Consider the following 23,466-nt stretch of genomic DNA (forward strand, 5'->3'; position numbering starts at 1 on the left):
ATCAGATTCTTCAATAGTAATGCATAAAAGCTTTGGAATAAATCACTCTCAACCAGGAACAGTTTGTGTTAGAAAAAACTAGAGTAAAAGCTAACATTCAATTTTCCATGTTCGGAATGTCTGAGAAAGCATATTTTAGACTATTAAAAAAGTTTATTTAACAAAAAAGTTCAATATGAAAATGCATGACCTGATTTTTACATTGTAGTAAAACAGGTGCTATGAAGGGGACACATGGAAGCAGTTGGTTTCTTCTGGTGAACACACCCATTGTTTATACTCGTTCCAAGGCTTCTAACATGATGATACTATTTCCTCGAATTACCTGGAAAAAAACAAAAAAACAAAAAACCAGTTTATTTGACATACTGATGAAAGAATTTTCACAAAATTAATGGTTTTTCAGTATTAAAAATCAGTTTGTGAGGCCTTTTTTCAAGACACAGAGTTATTATTACATAAATCTTAATTATGACAAGAAGCTACTAAGCCCTTTGTAAAAAAGATATACATTTTCTAGATTTAGTAAGACTAACAAGTACTCTTGAGATGTCAAGTCCCCATGACTCATTTCATCTTCTAAACTGCAGTACTCAACATGTTCCTCTCGGTCCCAAGGAATCTGTTAAGTCAATAGGATAAATGTACAGAATATGGCAGTTTAGGGGTACAAGATTATTTAGGGAAGAAACCAGGATGGAAGCTGTGAAAAATATGCTTTATGAAGATGGCATTTAGTTGGGTCTTGAAAATGGGGTAGATTTTTGACAGGAAGACCAGAAACTCTAGACAAAACCAAGATGAAAAAGTATAGGGGGATAAGGAAAGACTCTAATTTGAATGCAGTAAAAGGTTATGACAGGAAATGGGAAACAAAGACAGTCTGCGCTCAAATCTTAGAAGACTTCAAACACCAATGTTAAGATACTTGGAGGACATCATAAAACCATATAAGACAGTGAAGTTTCACAGTTGAGGGAATAACCACTGTTCTGGCAATAAAAGAATTGGAGCTTAGAGGCAGGAAGAGAAGTTATAAAGAGCACAGTGCTTAATCAGTAATCATTCTGCAAACGAAGACAAGGAAGGATATTTATGAGCATAGGTGAAATGGCCAGTAACAGTTCAAGAGAGTTAGAATACAAGGGGCAGAAAAATACGTCAAACTAGAAGGCAAGGGGACTTTGAAAATAAGGAGCCCCTGGTGGACTGTAGATCACACTGCAATCACAGATCAGGTCCAGTAGAGCTGGCGAGGTGAAAAGACAGGAGGGGGATGAGAGGAAATACTTGAAATGGAAGCATTCTGATTAGGATTAAAAGTGGATCTATGCCTATAGGCAGCTGAAGTAAAAATAGCTGTAACTTGTTCTTTTCTCCCCTCATTCTATTTGCTTTATTTATCATATACATTGTTATGGTCTTCCTCGGGAAAATGTCATTTATTTAAAAAAAATTTTTAATGTTTACTTTTGAAAGAGAAAGAGAGCGAGCGTGAGTGGGGGAGGGGCAGAGAGCGAGGGAGACAGACTCTGAAGCAGGCTCCAGGCTCTGAGCTGTCAGCACAGAGCCCGATGCAGAGCTCGAACCCACAAACTGCGTGATCATGACCTGAGCCAAAGTCGGACACTTTGAGCCACCCAGGGACTCTGAAAATGTCATTTCTATGAGGGCAGCTGCAGTATCCCCAGTGCCTAAAGCGGTAGCAGGCACAGAGAAGGCTCAGTGAGTCCCTGTTAAATAAACAAACTTGCGTGTGATTACTGCAGCTGACAGATCGGAAAGGAACAATGTCTTGGAGGTGGGAAAGTGTCTTGGAGCCTGGCAGATACAAACAGCAATGAGCATGATGAGAAGGTGGAAAGAAATAAAAAGCAGCATGAAAAAAGAACAATGTCCTGAAAATAGGGACTGAAGGAGCCTATACACTTTTACTCTAAGTTAGGGATAAAAATCTAAACAACATGCTTATTTAGTTCTCAGAGTTTTAATTCCTGGGTTATTTGCAACAGATGGTGAATATCAGATCTCACTGATCAAAGCATGAAAAACTACTAGCTTTCTTTGCTCTCTGCTAAATGTGTCCATTTCTGCTGACCCCTTTCCCTAGAAGGGGAGGATGGCAGAGAAGTTATTTCATATAACTCAAACGTTCAGATCAGAGGCTTTTGGGGGCATTATTAAAAAACAAAATAACACTGTGTCACTCTCATCAACATTTTCTAAAATGGTAGGTATTGCACACTTCTTTGTCCTCTCACGTAATACACGAAATAAGGCTAGTGAGTGGATACCTTTGTTATATAGTAATTCTCCTCTTTTCTCATTGTGTTTAGGCCTCATTCTCCAAATCAAACTGGAACCATCAGGTCTAGAATTCCATAGTGCTCCTTGTGTGCTTCAAGGCTAGTTTTTGCGAAGTGTTGCAAAGGCTTTTTGTCTCTTGAAAGGGCAGAGCTATCTAATAAAGAATACAAACCTAAAATGGAGCTATAGAACCACAAAGCTAGTAGGAACTCTTGAACTATGCAGCATCTTAATATAGAATTTTTACTACATTCTTAGGGGAACTCTAGGGACGGAGTGGAATCTTGAAGACAGAAGTGAGGCCACTGACAACTCTGGGGATATCTCAGAAGAGGCTAGTTGAGACATCATTAGGTAATTATCCAGTTAACAGATACAGATTACCTCCCCTTCAGAACACACACATTTCTTTTAAGTTTATTTACTTATTTTGAGAGAGGGAGAGAAAGAGCACAAGTATGGGAGGGGCAGAGAGAAGGAAAGACAGAATCCCAAGCAGGCTCAGCTTTGTCAGCACAGAGCCCAATGCGGGGCTCAAACCCACGAACTGTGAGATCATGACCTGAGCCGAAATCAAGAGTCGGACACTTAATTGACTGAGCCACCCAAGTGCCCTGAACACACACTACTCTAAATATAATAGTATAAAGTCATTTCAATGGCCTCAGTGGGTCAATGACTTGAACAAGGGAATAACAAAGGCAATGTTTGGCTTTGCCAAACATCTTGTAAAAACAAAACTAACCTATTTGTTTCCCTTCTTTCAACCTCAGAAAAGCCATCCTTGCATTTTCTTTAGAATGTCTTTTTATTAAGGACAACTGATAGGTTATCATTATTTCACTTTCCAAGTGCTAATCAGCTGCAAGTATTGCCTACTAACACAAACATTTTTTTGGTCACACAACAAGCATCAGAGGTGGAAGAGCTGATTGCCTAACACGGTAAGTAGGTACTCATTATCTGAATGACTTCGAGATGGCACTGCTTTTAACCAATTTCTATGTAACAATTAAGGCCATGAAAATTTAGGGGGAAGGGGTGCCTGGGTGGCTCAGTCGGTTAAGCGTACGACTTTGGCTCAGGTCATGATCTTGTAGTTTAGGAGTTCAAGCCCCGCGTCCGGGCTCTGTGCTAGCCTGGAGCCTGCTTTGTATTCTGTGTCTCCTCCTCTCTCTGCCCCTCCCATGCTCATGCTCTGTCTCTCAATAATAAATAAACATTAAAAAAAATTTAAAAATTCAGGGGTAAAATTTTGAGAGATGTATGATCTAGGTTCGATTCCTTCTCTGATAAAATTCCAAGAAGTGTCACACAAATCTCTGAAACCTTGTCTTCCCAAATTAGAGCAGACTTTTAAAAAGTTTTATTTGCTTATTTATTTGAGACAGAGATGGGGGGGGGGGTGGGCAGGGGGGCAGAGACAGAGGGAGAGAAAGTCCCAAGAAGACAGAGCAGAGACTGACTTGAGGCCTGGACTAATGAATCGTGAGATCATGACCTAAGCTGAAATCAAGAGTTAATCGACTGAGTCAGCCACGTGCCCCAGAACTGACTTTTAGACATCAAAGTCATTATTGAATCTTTTTTAACAAATCTGTTGAGATATGAACTAAAAATCAAAACTACCCTCTTAGAATCAGTATTTCTGAATTTGTAAGAGGAAGGGCTAGAGAAAAATCTTGGGACTATTTAAGAACTGTTTTTAGAAGAAACTAGGTGCTAATGATTTGTCCACAGTTTTATTCATTTTCAATAGAAGTTCAAGGAAAATGTACCTTAAAAGGAAGGTCAATTTGCATAAAACTTGGAGGGGGAGGGGAGTCTCCCCCGTCCCTATCGAGAGACTGACTCTAAGCTGTTTTTCCAGCCCTGACCATCAATGTTTTTCAAATGGAAAAGCATTTGCAAGAAGCACTAATATACACTTTGGAAAGAGTGATTAAAAATTGTGAGGCATGGGCACTTGAGTGGTTGAGTCAGTTGGGTAAGTGTCTGACCCTGATTTCTGCAGTGCAGAGCCTGCTTGGGTTTTTCTTTTCTCTCTCTCTCCCTCCCCCTCCCTCTCCTTTCTTCTCCCTCCCTCTCCCTCTCTCTCTTTCCTCCTTCTCTCTCTGCCTCTTCCCTGCTCTGGTGTGCCCATACGTGCTCTCTCTCAAAATAAATAAATAAATAAACTTAAAAAAAAAAAAAAAAAGGCAAGGCTAACAATTATGAACTTTTACCACCTTTTAGAGATCTTTATGTTCAGTAATTTGCTAAAGCAGAAGTTGTCCTTTTTAATTTACTTTTCCCAAGAAACCTGGGGCTTACCACTTACTGGGTATATTGTCCTGTGCTGGACAAAGAGTAGAGTTCAAAGTCTGGGTTTTGTTGACAAACATCAAAAACTTTCTCAGTAGCCATACCACCATGCCCTAATGAATATAGAAACGTTTACTCCTATAATTGTTTCTGGGTTTTTTCCTATTTTCTTTCATGTGAATGGCTGTCACTGTGATCATCCCTTGCAACTTTTACCTTGGCCACTTTTTTAAAAAAAAAAAAAAATCTTTTTTTTAAACATTTATTCATTTTTGAGAGACATGAGTGTGAGTGAGGGAGGGCCAGAGGGAGACACAGAATCCAAAGCAGGCTTCAGGCTCTGAGCTGTCAGCAGAGTCCAATATGGGGCCTGAACTCACAGACCAGGAGATCATGACCTCGGACGCTTAGCCAACTGAGCCAACCAGGTGCCCCTACCCTGAAGGCCACCTTTAAATTTGGGTGTGACAAGTCAGAAAATCTGGGTTTAATTATACATACAATTAAAATCAAAAAGTATGATTTGGCCTGGCAGATTTGGATCACATGGGCATTTGTTAGATAAAATCTTAAAAAACAAAAATGTAGATTCTATGTAACCTCTACACCCAACGTGGGGCGCAAACTCACAACCCCGAGATCAAGAGTCACATGCTCTTCTGGCTGAGTCAGCCAGGCGCCCCAACAGAACATGCATTTTATAAGAAGATTTTCTGGGAATTCATAAGCATGTTAAAACTGACTATAACGAAGGACTGACTTTGGCCTCTATTATAAAGCCTTTGCTAAAGCAAAGTCAAAAATGACTTCCTACTATTGTTTCAAATCCAAGAACTTCAGAGGGTTCTGCGTAAGATTCAGATCTAACCTACAGGAATGGAGATTACATCACAGCTGAATGACTGCCATATGTCCAACTAAATGGGAGATGGAAAGTTTAATCTTGCCTGTTATTTTCCTAATTCCATTTTACCCCAAGACTTTAATAGAAGGGAAATTAATCCTTATTCCAAGATAAATACAAAATCTCCAAGAGAAACCTTCTATCTTTACTTACCACCATTCCAATATTGTTCTGTTGCCCACTAGTTGCCATCTCCACACATTCATCTATCACAAGATTCATAAAGGGATCGAACCCCCGCAATATTCCTTGGACATGTCTGCCACCATTTAATTTCACTATAAAATGGGAAAAAGAAGTTTAATAAAACTGACCATTAAATATCAACCATTCATTGAAAATTAAGTGGAATAAAACTCAGGTACCTGAGATATATGATCCATTGTCCTTATTATCTACCAAGCAGTGTGCTACACATTTCACGTTTAATTCCATGTTTAAACTTACCAAAAAAAAAAAGGGGGGGGGGGCGCCTGGATGGCCCAGTCGGTTGTGTCCGACTTTGGCTCAGGTCATGATCTCATAGTTTGTGAGTTTAAGCCCCGTGTCAGGCTCTGTGCTTACGGCTCAGAGCCTGGAGCTTGCTTCAGATTTTGTGTCTGACCAATCACACTTGGTCTCTCTCAAAAATAACAACAACAACAAACCCCCCCAAAAATCCAGGTACGGGAATGGGTGAAATAGATGATGGGGATTAAGGAGTGCACTTGCCATGATGAACACAGGATAATGCATGGAAGTGCTGAATCACTATACTGTACACCTGAAACCAATATAACACTGTATGTTAACTATTTTGGAATTAAAATAAAATTTTAAAGAAAAAAAACTTACGAAAATCCTATCCAGTAGAATTATCATAACTTTTTATGAAGGAAATGAAGTATAGAGCTTCTTAAGAAACTGGTTCAAGGTTTTACAAGTACTGTGGGCTAGAACTGGAATTCAAAGGGAAGGGTGCTTGCCTTTGAAGCCCTGGTCTTAACTCCTATATACTTCAAGTACTGTACAGGTCAGATTTTTAGTCCTAGTCCAAGTCCTTTGCTTTAAAGGAAAAAAGGTTGATAAATTTTCAAATATCACAAAATAGGAAAATCCCATTAATTTTGTCTAAGTGAGGGTGGGCTTCTAGGAAATAGTAATGTGCAATCTGGTAACTATCAGAAATTAGGGGGGGTGCTTGGGTGGCTCACACAGTTAAGTGTCTGACTCGATTTTGGCTCAGGTCATGATCTCACGGTTCATGGGATTGAGCCCCACGATGGGCTCTGCACTGACAGTGCGGAACCTGCTTGGGATTTTCTCTCTTCTTCTCTTTGCCACTCCCCTATGCACTCTCTCTCTCAAAATAAAAAGACAAACATTAAAAAAGATTAGATAACAAAACTGCTTGTGTAAGATTTCAATAAACCTGCTTAATTAATGGATGTGAATTAGAGGTCCTGTGTGCTGTAAATCTTTATAAAGTTGCTCCAAACATTATATTGCCAAGACACATGCAGAAAGCAACTAACTAAAAACGAAACAAAAGACCCCCAAAAAACTTACATGATAATTTCTTGTCCATAAATCTGAAAAAGCAAAAAGGGGTAAAATTATATAAATGATTAAAAAAATTTAAGCATAAATAAGCACAAAAGTAGGTACAGTCAATATAATTTGTTAAAATTGGACAATAAAAATAATGAAATTTAAAATAGCAAAAACCTTGTACTGCTGTAAAGGAGGCAGGAATAAAGGGGTATCTCATTTAGCACTTACACAGAGAAATAGAATTTAGGAAGGGGCAAGATAATAAAAATGGAATGGATTTAGAATATATTAATGTACATCAAATGAGTCTTTATCCTGATACAAATTACAAAAACATTCTTGTTGTTCAATACTGACCTAATTTTTGATGACTGGACTTTACTATATTTAAAGATTTCAAAATTATATATATATTTGGGGCGCCTGGGTGGCTCAGTGGGATGAGCGTGTCTGACTTTGGGTCAGGTCATGATCTCATGGTTTGTGAGTTCAAGCCCTGTATCAGGCTCATGGCTATCAGCATGAAGCCTAAGCTTTGGATCCTCTGTTCCCCTCCCCGCTCAAAAATAAATAAACATTAAAAAAAATTTAAGTTTTAGAGCCCAACATGGGGCTCTAACTCACAACTCCAAGATCAGGTGTTGCATGCTCTACCAACTGAGCCAGTCTGGCGCCCCTTGATGACTGGATTTTATAGCCATAACAAAAACAAAGATGTGTTTAGATTTTGGTTATTAGCAAAACCAAAGCTGCGAGAAAACTAGAAGGTAATAAAACTATATCCAAATCAATAGCTATTTTATATTTGAGACAATAAGGAGCGTTCTTTAATATTAAGCATCAATCTTAAGTGTTCAAAATATTCCTCAACACTTAAGTATTTTTTAGCAAAATAAATACATATCTTGAAGCTTTAAAAAAAAATCTGGATTAAACAGGGAAATCCCATCTCAGCAGGATATTATGAGAATACTAAGCTATGTAGTCAAACCAGTTTTTCCCTCTTCCAGTTACAGGCTACAAAATATGAAATTTCATGCAATTTTAATGCAGAACATATCATGGGAGAATTTAAATATAAATAAGAGAGGCCTGACAAAAGGTGTGAGAAGACACACAAATAAAAATATTTAGTATGGTAATTTTATTTTAATATGATACATACAATGCAACATAACCCACATTACTTAATCTTTATGATGACTGTATAAAGTTATATATTGTTATTACCACCACTGTATAGATGAGGAACTAGGTCTCAGAAAGGTTAAGTAAATTGCCCAAGGTCACAGAGCAGGTGAGAAAGTTTAAGCAAATACAAATGGTTCATTGGAGAATAGGGCAAATATTAGTGTAATATTTGGTGCTTGGATTTCAGATGGAGGAGCTTGAATGCCGGGTCAAGAACTCTGGACTTTACCATGCAGACAGTGATAAATTAGTAAAAACAGAGTCCAGTCTTTGGCAAGACTACTGTGGCAGCAATTTTTAAGAGGTGGGAGGGAGAATTTGGTTAGGCCTCGGTATCTTGACCTCCACATTAACATCTGGGGCCAGATAATTCTTTGTTGAAGGATGTCCAGTGCATTGTACAATGTTGAACAACATCCCTGGCCTCTACTCACTAGATGCCTGCTGACAGAACCCGAATTCCTAGCCCCTAGTTAAGAACTACTGAGTTAGGCTAAACCAGGAGGAGGGCATAAAAGAATAAAAGATGGTATTTATGAGACAGTAAAGGAAAAAAAAAAATTGAAGGTCATTGTCGAGGTAGGTCTCAAAGGACTTCACAACACATGAAATGTATACGTGAGAAAAATATTAAAGCTAGTTTCATCCTCTGAAATTCTCAAATAGGAAATCTAACATTACACGTAGAGAACGACTCTTTTGTTAAAAAATAATCACCATTTTACCAGTTCTTGATAAATCCAGGATACCTGCAAGATTTTATCAGCTCATCAATAAAAGAGTAAGTTTCAGATTAGCGTTTTCACAATAATTTTGATTTTTCTTAAAGTTAGGCTTATAATTTTTGCACAAAATGGCTTTGATACAAATGTGCATTTAAATGTAAATATGACCTTTCAATTAAGTCTGACTTCTTTATGGAGCTGGAACTATACAGAGGCCAGATGACTTTCTCCCAAATTGATCCCTGAAACAATTTTCTATCTGTTGTGTTATCCAACTACTACCTGCAGAATTCTGGCTTTACATGGTCTAAACAGGATAGAGGCATACTTAGGAGGCATGGAACATGTTAAGTTCAGTCAGGCGTGTTTGAAGAGGTTAAAACTTTAAACTGCGTCTATCTTAAGTAGGAATATCCTGTTTGGAGTTGATTTTACTGGGTGCAGGAAAAAAACCCAAAACCCTAGTCTTCTCTGACAGGAAAAACAAACAAACAAACAAACAAACAAACAAACAAGGAAGGTTCTCACACAGCTGGTAACAGAGCCAGGTATCAAATGACATTCACATTTAACTTAAGCACAAGAAAGCAAAAGAAAGGAATAGGATTTCCAAATTAAAGCTCAAAGTTGAGGCATCTGAGTGGCCCAGTCGGTTATGCGTGGGACTCTTGATTTCTACTCAGGTCATGATCTCAGTCTCCTAAGATGAAGCCCAGCAGGCTCCTCGGTGCTGGAGTCTGCTTGAGAACCTTTCCCCCCTCTGCCCCTCTCCTGCTTACAACTCTCTCAAACAAAACAAAAACCTCAGAGACAGCTATAAACTAAAAAACTAAAATGGCTTTATAGGGCATGCCTGGGTGGCTCAGTAAGCTAAGCATCCCACTCTTGGTTTCAGCTCAGGTCATGATACTAGGGTTGGTGAGCTGGAGGCCCGCCTCTGACTCTATGAAAGTGCAGAGCCTGCTAGGAGGGATTCTCTCCCTCTCTTTCTGCCCCCCACCCCCGTGCTCACTCTCTCAAAATAAACTTAAAAAAAGTGCTTTTGACTCCTCATACACTATTAAGCACGTCCATTCTGCCCATCTTAGTTCTTTGTATATAAATTACTCTCCAGCCACCTTATCTAGAACTTAACACTATTCAAGATGTTCAACAAAGAATGGCACCCCAGATCTCCAAGCAAAGGAGAAAGAGCGTGAGAGTGCGTTGGGAGACGTGGGCTCGGGAGATCCAGCTAGAGAGGCGAGAAGGCAGTACAGAGGCGCCTCGTCCGTCAGTGATAACCAAACCATGCAGACCAAGCCTAAACGAGATGTCTGCGCGGGCTTCAGGCACAAGCGCAAGACGCTCCCAGGCTCTCCGCGGCCTCGGCCCGAATACGCACGCCAGGCACACTGGAGGAAATGGAGAAGGACCTAAGTAACTCGAAGCACGGAAAGAAGCTACTACTTAGACGCAGGCCTCTCACATACTTACTTCTTCAACTCGGGAGGGTGAGCTTTGCTCATGATGCTTACTCGGCGAGCTCAAAGATGCCTCCAAACGGAATTCGTGGAGTCCTTCACGCTCCCGCGTTAGGCCCGGCGTTTTGCGTCTGACGTCACCAATCCCGTCAGCCAATCCATTGTTGGCGGATTTCACATTTTACCTCGCGATACTTACGGCTTAGGGGGAGGCCTTAACTCGCCTATCAGGCTCGAGCTTTCGGTTGCGTCGCCAGCGATTGGCCAAGAAGGGGTGAGGGGTGGGGCCTCAAGTTCGCGTCTCAATTCCGTTTCCTCGTGTGTAAGATTGGCTTAATGGTTCAGTCTCTAGCTTTTAGGCGAAACCGCTTAATCCCCTTCTTTGTGCATTGTTTCGGTTATCTTCTTCAATATACTAAGTGAATCTAGGTTCTGGAGGAGCAGGCCCTTAATATTTCTTTGGCGTATATTCCTACATATTGTCATGGTAAGCCTAGGGTTCAGTAACATCAATTAGAGACCTCTGGACACCAGAGAACTTGGGTGATTGGCCTCAGTTTCTAAGAACTTTAAATCTATAGCGCGGAAGTGTATTCCCTGACAGTCCTGCAATTCTTGTAACAATGTCTCCAGAACCCCACTTAATGTACCTTGCTCCTATATAAAAAACATGAGTAATCTCTGAGACACTCTTGACTTAAAAATCAATTCAAATGTAAAAAGTGATCTCTGACTTGCTCCCAGTTAGGTTATCCAAAACAGAGGAATACACATTTATGGATAAATAAAATTGGGGTTACATAAGACTTAGGCCAAAATAGTAAAGCCTTGGTGATTCCAAGTAGGGGAGGGGATGATTGTCCAAAATTCAATTCATTCCTAATTTTCAGGAATGGATCTATTTTAATACTAATGATAGTAAAGACTTAGTTAAACTCATCACATAGTTTGTATTCTTGGTACTCAAAATCCTAGACATTGCATTTTCTCAAGAGGGTTCCTTAACTACCCCTCTACCTCTTGCTGTTACTGTTAAGTTGAAGCTAGAGACCTGAAATGCATATCGAATTTCTTTTTTTAGCCTTATAGACAGTTTCTTTTTACATTGACGGACTTTACGTCATAGTGCCTGTCCTCAAAGTTTCTCCCATTTACAATGAACCAGTCCTGCATTTGAACCATAACTCATAACAAATCTTCACTCTTCATGATATTTGAAGAAACTTATTTCACATTACAAGGAGAAGCATCCTAAGAAAGTTATATATTCATTGCCCAGATATATGTCAAGAAACACAGTAGTGGAGGAAAAACTAAACCTTATTTATTTTTTAAAACTGAACCACTAGGAAAATATATCACAGCCTTGAAACACCAAACACAGGCTATATTATCATTTTAAGTAATAAGATGGTAAAAAGACAATAAGGTCCTTATCAAAATGAAAAGGTGCTAGAGCTGGGGCAGGAACACTGCTTGCTGTAAAGGCCCCAGGCAAAAGTGGTATTTGGTAATAGGGGCGGGGTTTGCCCCTCTTTTGCTTTAAAGGAATCACAGCTCACCCCTGAGTTGATTACTTTTTCTCCTTTGACCTTCCTGTTGCCAAGAGATTGTCTCGATATGGCTCTGTTATTTCAGGGGGAGAGACAAGCAATGCTGAGTTTAGGATTTCATTCCATTCTGTTCTGTAAAAACCATGTTTTTCCATATCCAGCACTTAATATTTCTCTTAATTAAGAAGGCAACAGTTCCTCCTTCAATGTTCATTCCTGGATACCGGTATATAGTGCAATCAACCCCCCCACTTCCCTTCAAGGGAGAGTATCACTGTAAGATTGTCCTGTCTGCTGCAGACAGTCTCAGGGCCCACCATGGCAGCCAGTGAGACGGAAGGTCTCTCCATACCCAGTGTAACATCGCCTCTCATGTTTTTGCAGGGTCTTCCAGCTGAAAGACGTAATGCATCTTTCGAGAAATGCATATTCACATCTTCATTGGCAGAAACAGATATCCATAAGAACTGTTCAAAGTTCTTATCCAAACTACCTTTCCCAATGCCACATCTTAAGTCAACTTCATGCCCTTGTATATAAAATAAAACCAAGCAAAACAAAGACTCCGAAACCTTTTTTCCCTTCTAAATTAGTGACCTCACGGACTTTGTTTTACAGCCTACGGAAAACGATTTAGTGACCCTTCTGGTGAACAGGAGGTTGGCAACAAACAGAAACACCTCTGCTCATACCATCAGATCACAGAAAGGTTACAGGAACCTGCCAGCCTGTTGGTACCTGTATGCTAAAGAGAATCTGGTACCTTGGAGGGCTCTGGCTTAGTACAAGGGAGATCCCTAGTGCCAGGACAAGCATGTGAAATTTAGGTTATCAAAAACTCTCCTGTGCTGTCTCCGACCCAAATTTTAGCACCAGTTTTTTTTCATTTCACTTTCCAGGGTTGAAACATAAAGGAACCAGTGTCCAGAGGCAAGTGACACATGCCCCAAACTTGCTGCCATCCTTAATTTCTTCATAAACTTCATTTTAAAGACCAAAACTCCCATTTCTCTTTTTAAACAGATTCCCGCTGTCAGCCCAGATGGCCAGTTGCAAAGACTTCTATTTCCCAATGGACAAGAGAGACTCCTTCATCTTCTTGGTCATGGTCGGGATGAGGTGCATGTGGTCATCCACACACTTGGTCACACAGCTCTCCAGCTGCCGCTTCACCTGAAGCTCTTTACTTCCCGCATCTATTGAATCTTTGGCTTTGTCATTGCAATGCATGGTACACCGGGCCAGGCGGTCCTGTGGCAAGAAGGAAGATGGTAGAGAAGGTTGAAAGGCTGGCCTTCATTTACCAAGTGCATACCATGTGCTAGGCCCTCTGCTACATATTTTGGCTTGACAAATATAATCTTGATCAATTAAAGGGACACTATAGTGCAATTAACCAAGGTTATCCTGACCGAAATGGAGGGTAGCACGGGAGGGTCCAGACAAAGCATTACAAGACAGAATAAATTGTACAGAAGCCCCTCCCAGGAAATGAGAAGTACCCAGTGGCTACTGTTAGTCTGCTATAGTTAAGAGTTACAAACATTTTGGGGTGCCTGGGTGGCTCAGTTGGTTAAGTGCCTGACTCTTGATTTTGGCTCAGGTCATAATCTCATGTTTGGTGAGATGGAGCCTCTAGTGGGTTCTGTGCTGACAGCTTGGAGCCTGCTTGGGATTCTCTCTCTCCCTCTCTCTCCTCCCCTCCCCTGCTTCGGTGCAATCTCTCTCAAAATAAACAGACATTAATAAAGAATTTAAAAAAAGACTTAGAAATATTTTGATTCTTTAATATCTGTCCTTGTAACAGAAAAACACTCAACAAGTATTTATTGAGTATTTACTATGTGCCAGGTACTCTTCTAATGCTGGTGACTATAGCAATGAGTAAAACAGATAAAGTTCTTGCCCTCATTGAACTTATATTCCAGTGAGGGAAGATAGACAAAATAAGTGGAGGTTGGATATATGAATCTGGAGATCAGGAGTGAAGTTAGTCTAGAGATATGAATGGATGTAGGAGTTGTCAGGCTATATATGATATTTATAGCAGATATTTATAGCTATGAGACTAGAGAACTAGATCCAAAAGAGAAAAGGTCCAAGGACAGCCCTAGGCACTCTCATGCTCACATGCTGGAGAGGGGAAAGGCAGGAAAGGAGGCCAAGAAAGGATGAGCAGGGAGACAGGTGGAAAACCAGAGAGAGGTGTCTTGGTGCCCAACTGAACAAACTATTTCAAGGAGGAGGGGAGTGATCACTGTGTCAGTGATGCAGACAGGTTGAGTAAGATGAGGGATGAGAAATGACTACTGGATTTAGCTCCATAGAGGGGAGTGGCCAGAGCAGTTCTGGCAGAGTAGAAGAGTAAATCTAATCTAATTAGTAAATCTAAGAGTAAATCTAATTGTAGAGGACTAACAGAAGGAGAAAGTTACACAGCAATTCAAGAATCAAAATTTCAAAGAGCCTATCTACAAAATTAGCTGTAGTTCGGGACCTTGGATTAAGTTATTCCTCACAGTGTCAGTCATTTTGAAGAATTCTGTATAGCAGAATGTAAAAATTGTATACTAGATACAATTTTTCCCATGCAGACAGCATCTCAGGCTATGAAAAACTGGTTCAGAAGGGGGGCTCTGCTTTTCCAACCTGCAGGAAAGTATAGTCATAGGAAGGGAATAAAATGAAGTTGTGGCTACCCTTTTCTCCAGAGACAGATACAGTGGATACCTTTTGCTCTTAGCGACCTCAGAAGGGCTTGTGAGGAAGGCATCAATGAGTCAGCAATACTAATGCTTCATATAAATGACTGCTCTTTAGTGACACAGGAGCTGCCCTTTGGGTATAGCAAACAGGGGGGGTTCTGGGTGGGCAAATCCACAAAATGATGGCAGGATATTGCTCTAATCTGCACCTCTTTAAGACTAGCCTACTTCACTTGACCGGGGATTGTACTATTTTAAGAATGAATTAATACATGTTTTAGAAAGCTTTATACTATACACTATACGTATTATATTTTGTGTCTATGGGGGAAAAAGGCTTTTGATCATGAACTCCCTTTTACAACACTGTTTCTATGGGAAATACTTATAGCACTCAACCTCCAGGAGTTTTTCACAAATTTCAAACCCTGTGAAGACTGGCTGGCCACAGGACTGTTCAAATGTTAAAAGAACCAAGACATTAAAGCCAACACTTGTCATCTCCTGCAAAAGAGCAATATCAAGGACCGGAGTCCTCTGTTTGGGCTTTCCTCACCTGGAACTTCTCCAGCTCAGTGGTCACCAGGGCCTGGGCTTGGGCCAGAGGTGCATGGCAGCGTTCAATGCACTGGTGCACCTGCTGCATGGACGCCTGGCTGTCTTCACAACAGTTGGCACTGCACCGGAACATGAGGCCCTGGGGAGGGTGGGCAGAGTGAAGTTAGGTAGGAAAGCCTCTGGGGCAGAGATAACCATGGAGTGCAACAGAGGAGCGCCTACATTTGCACCTCTCCTTCTAACAGACATCAACAACCTAAAACCACAAATGGGAAAATTATCCTCGAAGCCTAGCAGAGTGTTTCGTGGTCTTCTTGCTGCTAGCTCATTGGCACTTGTTGCACAGATGGCTAGGTGGACGAAGAAGGTGGCGGTTGGTCAGGTTGAAGCCAAGTTCTGAAAACCCGGTACCTATATCACAGGGTTCAGAGGTCAGTAACCTAGAAACCTACATTCCACCAGGGGGCCACTGATACATTAATCAATGACTCCAGAGCACTACAAGAGAAACTCACAATTCAGTAAGGGAGGCAGGACTAACAGCCACATACATTTAGAGGATCAAAGCAGAAATGCATATAAACCAGAGCTGTGTGGAGCGACACGGAAGCAGGTATCACCTGGCCACGGAGGAGGCCAAGCGCTTCTGCCTTTCCGGTGTTTCACCTTGGCCGTGCCCTTTCTGGGCCTCGGCCTCGTCACCTGAGGAAGGGGCCGTTCAAGACAGACAAGCGGGGTAGGCAGAACGCTTCACCCTGGGAGCTTTCTAACCCTGGTCCGGGGTCTAACATCAGCTCCCTCGAGCTGGCCTGGGGCGGGGTTGGGGGGAGGGGGGGGGGGACGGCCTTGCGCGTGGTGAGGGATCACAGATTTCAACCTCTCGGCGGAAGCTCCAGGAGTTCTGAGAGTAAGAGGTGCTTCTGAGGACGCCGCGGCGACCCCAGGGACACCCCGACTCGGGTCTGCGGGGAGGCGGGCAGCAGCGCGTCGCGGCTGCGGAAAGGGAACTGCGAACCGCTGGGACTCTCCACCATGGCCTCCGCCCGCTACCTGCATCTTCCGGATGTTCTCTCTCTCCAGACTCTTCACCATGGAGTCCACTGCCTCCTGCACCCGCAGCTGCTGCAGCTCCGCCATGGCGACCCCGCGCTACACCCACATGGACTCCGGCGCTCAGACCCGCCTCCTCGCCGCCTCTTCCAGGGTCACTGTCGCTCTTCCCGGCCCACGCCGCCGCCTGGCGTCGGAGAAGAGGAACTGCACGCTACCCGCCTGCAATCCCAGTGCAACCTCGACCGACCGCGGCTTGCGACCCCGCGCCTCTTGTGCGGTGCTGAGCCTGATCCCTAGCGGGTTCGTGGGAACGCTGGGGCTCCCTGTCTCCCTCCCCTCCCCCCTCCTCCCTCTTTCCCTGTCTTCCTTCGGAGTCTTAAAAAATATTTAATGTAATTAACATCCAGATCAAAGCGCAAATTTTAGATGAACAGTTTGAGGAATTTTAACAAACCTTGCACGGTCTAGTCAGTCTCCACCCTTTCTCCTCCTAACCACCACCCTGACCCCAGGCACACACTGATCTGGTTTCTGTTACTACAGATGAATTTTATCTTTCTGGAATTTCATACACATACACACACACACAGTTGACCTTTGGACAATGTGGGATTAATGTGGCATTAGGGATCCTGACCACCCCCCCCATGCCCATATAACTTTTGACTTTAAAACTCATAAATAGCCTACTGTTGACCAGAAGCCTTACTGATAACATAAACAGTCAATTAACACATATTTTGAATATTAAATGTATTCTATGCTATATTATAGCAAAGTAAGCTAGAGAAAAGACAGTGTTGTTAGGAAAATCATAAGGAAGTGAAAATACATTTATAGTACTGTATTTACTGAAAAAAATCCCTCTGTAAGTGGACTGATGCAGTTCAAACCCATGTTGTTCAGGTGTCAGCTGTACATGTGTACCTCTTATACTGCTTTAGCTACTCCAAGTTTGATATATGGTATTTTTGTTCAAGCATTTTAAAAAATATTCCTACCCTCCCCCCATTTTTTTTTTTTTTTTTTGAGAGAGAGAGCATGTGAACAGGGAAGAGGGGCAGAGAGAGAGAAAAAGAGAGAGAGAGAGTGAGAATCCCAAGCAAGCTCCATGCTCAGCACAGATTGAGGCAGGACTGGATCCCACCATCCTGGGATCATGACCTGAGCTGAAATCAAGACCTGGCTGCTCAACTGACTGACCCACCCAGGCACCCCCTGACCCCTACTTTTTTTGTTCAAACATTTTCTAATTTCTACTTTGAATTCTTCTTTGATTTGGGGATTATTTAGAAATGTATCTCTTAATTTCCAAGCATATGGATTTTTTGGTAAAAATTTATTTTTAAATTTTATTTATTTAAGTAATCTCTACACCCCACATGGGGCCTGAACTCATGATCTGGAGATCAAATTACATGCTCCTCTAACGGAGCCACCCAGGTATTTTTAAGGTAACTTTTCCTATCATTTGGAGAGGTGACTGTATTGTGGTTAGCAAACATGCTCTGTATATTTTCCATCTTTTGAAATTTGTTGAAATTTGCTTTATGGCATCAGAAAGACTTGTCTAACTGCATCCTTCCCCACACCATATGCTCCTCTGTCATGTATTCTCTTAGCATCCTGTACTTGTCTGTGACTACTGCTCACTTGTCCTGTGTTCATTTCTCAAAAAAATTTTTTTTAAACATTTATTTATTTTTGAGACAGAGAGAGACAAAGCATGAACAGGGAAGGGTCAGAGAGAGAGACACACACACAGAATCCGAAACACACTCCAGGCTCTGAGCTGTCAGCACAGAGCCCGACGCGGGGCTTGAGCTCACAGGCCAAGAGATCATGACCTGAGCCGAAGTCGGCCGCTTAACCAACTGAGCCACCCAGGCGCCCCCCTGTGTTCATTTCTTTTGTTAGATTAAGACCTCTAGGAGGACAGGGACCATGTTTATCTTTTTCAATGTTCTTCCTCAGTTCTTTGCTTAGTATCTGGTGCATACTAACCCCTTTGTAAAGGTTTGTCTAATGAATGAATACATTTATTTCATTATGGAAGTAATTAATGAAAAATATTTGGAAACCAGACAAAAGCAATAATAAACTAAAAACTTTAAGTCCATAAATACTATTTTAAATGCCACTGTTGGCATTTTTCTTAAAGTTTTTGGATTAAACATGATAAACATAGATCAGCTGAAGGTAAGCAGGCTAGGGCTCATATGGCAGCCCCATGACTTCAGTTCAGTTCAAGTTGCTCCATCATCTCCAAGGGCCACACCCTCACCCACATGGTCTTGACTGATTACTTTCCAGTCTTTTTCCCTATGTGGATATATTTTTCTTAAACACTGGAGTAATAAAATATATATCCAGTACTATGATATCTTGTTTTCAAATGGTAAGTACTTTAGGGACGCCTGGCTGGGTCAGTCGGTTAAGCGTCTGACTTTGGCTCAGGTTATGATGTCCGGGTTTGTGAGTTTGAGCCCTGCATCAGGCTCTGTGCTGACAACTCAGAGCCTGGAGCCTGCTTGGGATTCTGTCTTCCTCGCTCTCTGCCCCTCCCCCACTTATGCTGTGTCTTTCTCTGTCTCTCAAAAAATGAATAAACATTAAAAAAAATATTATTTTGGGGCGCCTGGGTGGCGCAGTCGGTTAAGCGTCCGACTTCAGCCAGGTCACGATCTCGCGGTCCGTGAGTTCGAGCCCCGCGTCAGGCTCTGGGCTGATGGCTCAGAGCCTGGAGCCTGTTTCCGATTCTGTGTCTCCCTCTCTCTCTGCCCCTCCCCCCTTCATGCTCTGTCTCTCTCTGTCCCAAAAATAAATAAACGTTGAAAAAAAAATTAAAAAAAAAATATTATTTTTACTATTAGGTGCTTTCCCCACAAAGACTTAAGGCCATGTAACTGCCCAGATAATACTATTTGGACACAAGTCAGCATGCAAAAGCTCGCTACATGGCAGGAGCTGGTGCTATGCATTTCTCTTTTCATTCTGACAGGTTGGCCTGCCTATAATCACCGCTGTGCCCAGATTGCCTTAATAACAGCCTTGCCTTGCCCCACTTCCTGAGCAGATGCATTCCTGCCTCCTCTGATCATAGAATGCTATTCTGATTCTCGAGGGCGTGGCCCATCCTAGTTTAGTACCTGCTTGCTGGGGACCCACCCTGGGTAACTCATCTTTGGAACCAACAATCTGATTGCTACCATGGGATTTTTTTTTGTTTTCTTCTCAGCAACTTCAACTTGAAGAAAACACTCTCCTAACTCACTTCTGCTCTCCTGCCCATGTAAAGCTCTCTAAGGCTTAACAATTATCTTTCTGTCTGTAAGTTTAGGAAAGCAGGTAAACTGGTGTGTGGCAGGTTTAATGGGATTGCCAGAGTACACAAAGTATTTCTGATAGAAGTATCCTGGTAACATGTTTATAGTAGTTAATCATGAGGATCTGCTGTTAATCTCTCCATATATATGTGTGCACACATGCACATAAACTCACATGCAAATATACACACACATGCACTGTCTAGAGTGTGTAGTGTTCTATAATTGTTACTTTGTTACCAGGGATACTTTTGGTTCCCTTTTCACTTGATTCTTTTGAGCACAACAATGAAGTGGAAAAGAAGTTTAAGGATTGGGGCACCTGGGTGGCTCAGTCGGTTAAGCGTCCGATTTCGGCTCAGGTCATGATCTCACGGTTCGTGAGTTTGAGCCCTGCGTCAGGCTCTGTGCTGACATCTCAGAGCCTGGAGCCTGCTTCGAATTCTGTGTCTCCCTCTCTGTCTGGCCATTCCCCTCTTGAGCTCTGTCTGTCTCTCTCAAAAGCCAATAAACATTAAAAAAAAGAAAAGTTTAAGGATGGACATTGGAGTCACTTTTCCTCTTTTTTTAAGTTTATTTATTTTGAGAGAGAGAGAAAGCACAAGTGGGGAAGGGGCAGAGAGAGAGAGAGAGAGAGAGAGAGAGAGAGAGAGAATCCCAAGGAGGTTCTGCATCATCAGTGCAGAGCTTGATGCATGGCTCAAACCCATGAACCACGAGATCATGACCTGAGCTGAGATCATGACACTTAACCAACTGAGCCACCCAGGTGCCTCTGGAGTTGCTTTTCCTCTTAAGGAGAGATCTGTGACTGGAGCCTAAGCCTCTCAATGAGGGTGGGTCCTGCATTGTATTTTTTGTTCCTTAGTGACCATTGACTTTCTGAAGAGAGAGGTGACATTTACTGAATACTTGGTATTTGCCCAATAACCACTTTGGTCCCAAACAGCATGTTCAAAGACCTTGGGTTACTTGTTTCATTTCTCCAAAAACGGTGCCCTTTCTGGGTTGTTCTGAGGAGTAAATGAAATAACCACGTGATTGGCCCTGGCACCTATTGGGTAGTAAATAGTTCATTTATGCACAAAAGGTTGTGTGTTAATCAGTTGATAAAAATGTGACCATAGGTTTGCAGGAACCCTGTATCTCCCTGTTTTCCCTGTACTTTCCCTTGGAGCAGTTCAGTATTCGCTAATTCAGTGCTCATGGCAAATTTATACAACTATGTGAATAATGAGAATAGATTATACTTTGCCTCACCCACGATAGTGGACTTCTGCTTATCAAGATTCAGAAGTGCCTAAGAAGGTTTGAGTGCTCAGCTAGGCAGCTAGAGAACATCTCAAGCAAGGCATCTATGTTCCAAGAGGCTGCAGCTTGGGCCCTGGGGGCAGGCCCTGCCTTGGCCTCCAGCATTTGGTTGACAAGGCTCAGAGCAGAGCTCTCTCTCCTCGGTACCCTGTTGTCCAGGCAAGGGTATTAGGTTGCTGCCTGCTCCCCCAGCCCAGAGGTGCCTGTAGAAACTTACAGTTTAAGCTTGATGTCACTGGATACGCCTGCTTCTAGGGGCAGGATGAACTCTTCAGGCACTTCTGGGGCCAGGTTCAGGGGGCTGTTTTGGGGTCAGGCTGAGTGGGAGCAGAGAGGACTGTTTACCTTGCAGCTGAAGCAGAGAAGCAGGAAAGAGACTGCATCTTATTAGCAGGGTCAGGGGATGAGGAAGGAGTGGGAGAGGCAGGCAGGGCCATCCCACATCAGCCTGCAGGATGTGTAAAGGAGCTTTGAATTTATTCTAAATGCAACAGTGCCTGTCCTCATTGTATGACTTTGGGACCACCAAGCATATTTAATCCGATCACTGTAACTATGTTAATAAAGACACTTCCACAAACTTGCAAATTTTGTAACAGTTTAAGATATATTGACACACTTGCAAAGTTGTTTTGAAGGTGGAAATAGTTATAATTGTGTTCGTCTTTCTACTTTTCAGTATTTTGTCAAATTTTCTTTAAGGATCATGTACTGCTTTTGTAAATGTGATAAGAAAGGGGCGCCTGGGTGGCTCAGTCGGTTAAGCATTCGACTTTGGCTCAGGTCACGATCTCACGGTTTGTGAGTTCCAGCCCTGTGTCGGGCTCTGTGCTGACAGCTTGGAACCCAGAGCCTGCTTCAGATTCTGTGTCTCTGTCTCTCTCTAATCCTCCCCTGCTCTCGCTCTGTCTCTCTCTCAAAAATAAATAAACATTAAAAAAAATTTTAATGTGGTAAGAAAAAAAGAGAGCCCTGACTGGAAAACTCCCTGGGCTGAGGGCTGAGGTCCAGAGATGTCAGATGTGGAGCTTCCACCCCTCGTGCAGACCATTTCCTCAAGCAGGTCACAGCCTGAGAGGCTGCAGGCTACCAACCCTTCCCTGTCCTCTGCTAGCTCATGGCCCCACACCCATACCCAGGCCAATTTCTCTTGGCTTTCTGCCTAGTTTGACAGGATAAGCAAGATCCATTCCCAAGAATGGGTACTGAATTTTACAAAATTATTTTTCTGCATTTATTAAGATGATCACATGGCTTTTTTCCCCTCACCCTATTAATGTAATAAATTGTGTTACTAATATTTATAATGTAGAATTGTCCTTACCTTCTTCAGCTAAATCACTCTTGGTTGTGGTATGTAATTCTTTTTAATACTGCTGGCTTCAATTTGCTGATGTTTTATTTAGGATTAAAAACTATTGTTTGTAAATGAGAGTGGCCTCATGGAGATGTAATATATGGCATGATGACTATAGCTGATTGTACTGTATTGCATATTTGAAAGTTCCTGGGTAGATCTTAAAAGTTATCGTCACGAGAAAAACAATTTTGTGACAATGTATGGTGATGGGTGTTAACTTGACTTATTGTGGGGTGATCATTTTGTAAAATATACAAACATTAAAAAACCTCAAATATCGAATCATTATGTTATACAAATGAAACTAATATAATGTTCTATGTCAATGATATCTAAATTTTAAAAAAGAAAAAAAAAAAGAAAGGAGAATGATCTGTAGTTTTTTTGCCTTGTACTTTTCTTGATGTTGGATTCCACATTATGTAAGATTTTGGAATCTTTCCCTTTTCTATAGCCTACATCTCTGATTATATTGCGCTAACTAGTGTTTGGTCAATCAGTGGTTGCTGTATCAATGGAAAGGCTAGTCCATTTATCACTAGGTCTCCAACCTTCTGCCTCTGTGCTGTGACTTGGATGGTGACTTTTTGGGGTCTTGCTTCAGCTTGTGTCTCTGACCCCAGGGACCCATCCCATTTGTCCCTTATTTAGGACAAGCTCAGCCTTGACCCCAGTCATCTTGAGTCCACTTAAAGATGGGCAGCTGTTCTTCTGCCTCTTGACCCCCTTAGCATTTTCCAGTAACTTCCTCTTGACTCTAGGCGACCCCCTTATGACTGATGGAGCAGTTTGGGTGGTCTGGTAAAACTTTCAAGGTTCAGTCATCCAAAGGTGAGGCCCAGGGACGCCTGCATTGTTGATCAGTCCAAATCTGCTCTTACTTGGGGTGGAGGGACAATTTTTTTAACCAGAGTCCAACTGCCCTCTGAGCCTTGCACGCCCACCTTGATTCTCTTGATCACAACCATCCATCCAAGTCCGAACTTGGTCTACCCAATATTTCTCCATGAACCACTGGGGGCCTCAGAGTATTCTTAGAGTTTGTTCATTCTGTGCAAAATTTTAATATTGATCTATATTTTGCTGATAATCTTTAAAAAAGTACAAGCATGTCTTAGACTATCTGGGACCAAATCTTGTATAGATTCTCCCATATGATTTCAGGACCGATGT

General features: G+C 42.0%; 2 protein-coding genes across 2 annotated transcripts; both read right to left on the reverse strand.

Annotated features, from left to right (window-relative positions):
- Nucleotides 1–138: 138 nt before the first annotated feature.
- SNRPG (small nuclear ribonucleoprotein polypeptide G) lies at nt 139–10,535 on the reverse strand. Its single transcript, XM_045446386.1, has 4 exons — nt 10,441–10,535; nt 7,064–7,086; nt 5,669–5,793; nt 139–325 (listed from the first exon to the last, which is right to left on the reverse strand). The coding sequence occupies exons 1-4, from the start codon at nt 10,470–10,472 to the stop codon at nt 275–277; spliced, it is 231 nt and encodes a 76-aa protein (XP_045302342.1). The 5' UTR covers nt 10,473–10,535; the 3' UTR covers nt 139–274.
- On the reverse strand, nt 139–16,465 carry FAM136A (family with sequence similarity 136 member A). The gene is made up of 5 exons (XM_045446385.1): nt 16,294–16,465; nt 15,242–15,382; nt 10,441–13,231; nt 7,064–7,086; nt 139–325 (listed from the first exon to the last, which is right to left on the reverse strand). Exons 1-3 carry the CDS (start codon nt 16,378–16,380, stop codon nt 13,043–13,045), a joined length of 417 nt encoding a protein of 138 aa, XP_045302341.1. The 5' UTR covers nt 16,381–16,465; the 3' UTR covers nt 139–325; nt 7,064–7,086; nt 10,441–13,042.
- Between the last annotated feature and the right edge of the window lie 7,001 nt (nt 16,466–23,466).

Source organism: Leopardus geoffroyi, chromosome A3, assembly GCF_018350155.1.
Source record: "Leopardus geoffroyi isolate Oge1 chromosome A3, O.geoffroyi_Oge1_pat1.0, whole genome shotgun sequence".
In the NCBI taxonomy this organism is placed as follows: domain Eukaryota; kingdom Metazoa; phylum Chordata; class Mammalia; order Carnivora; family Felidae; genus Leopardus; species Leopardus geoffroyi.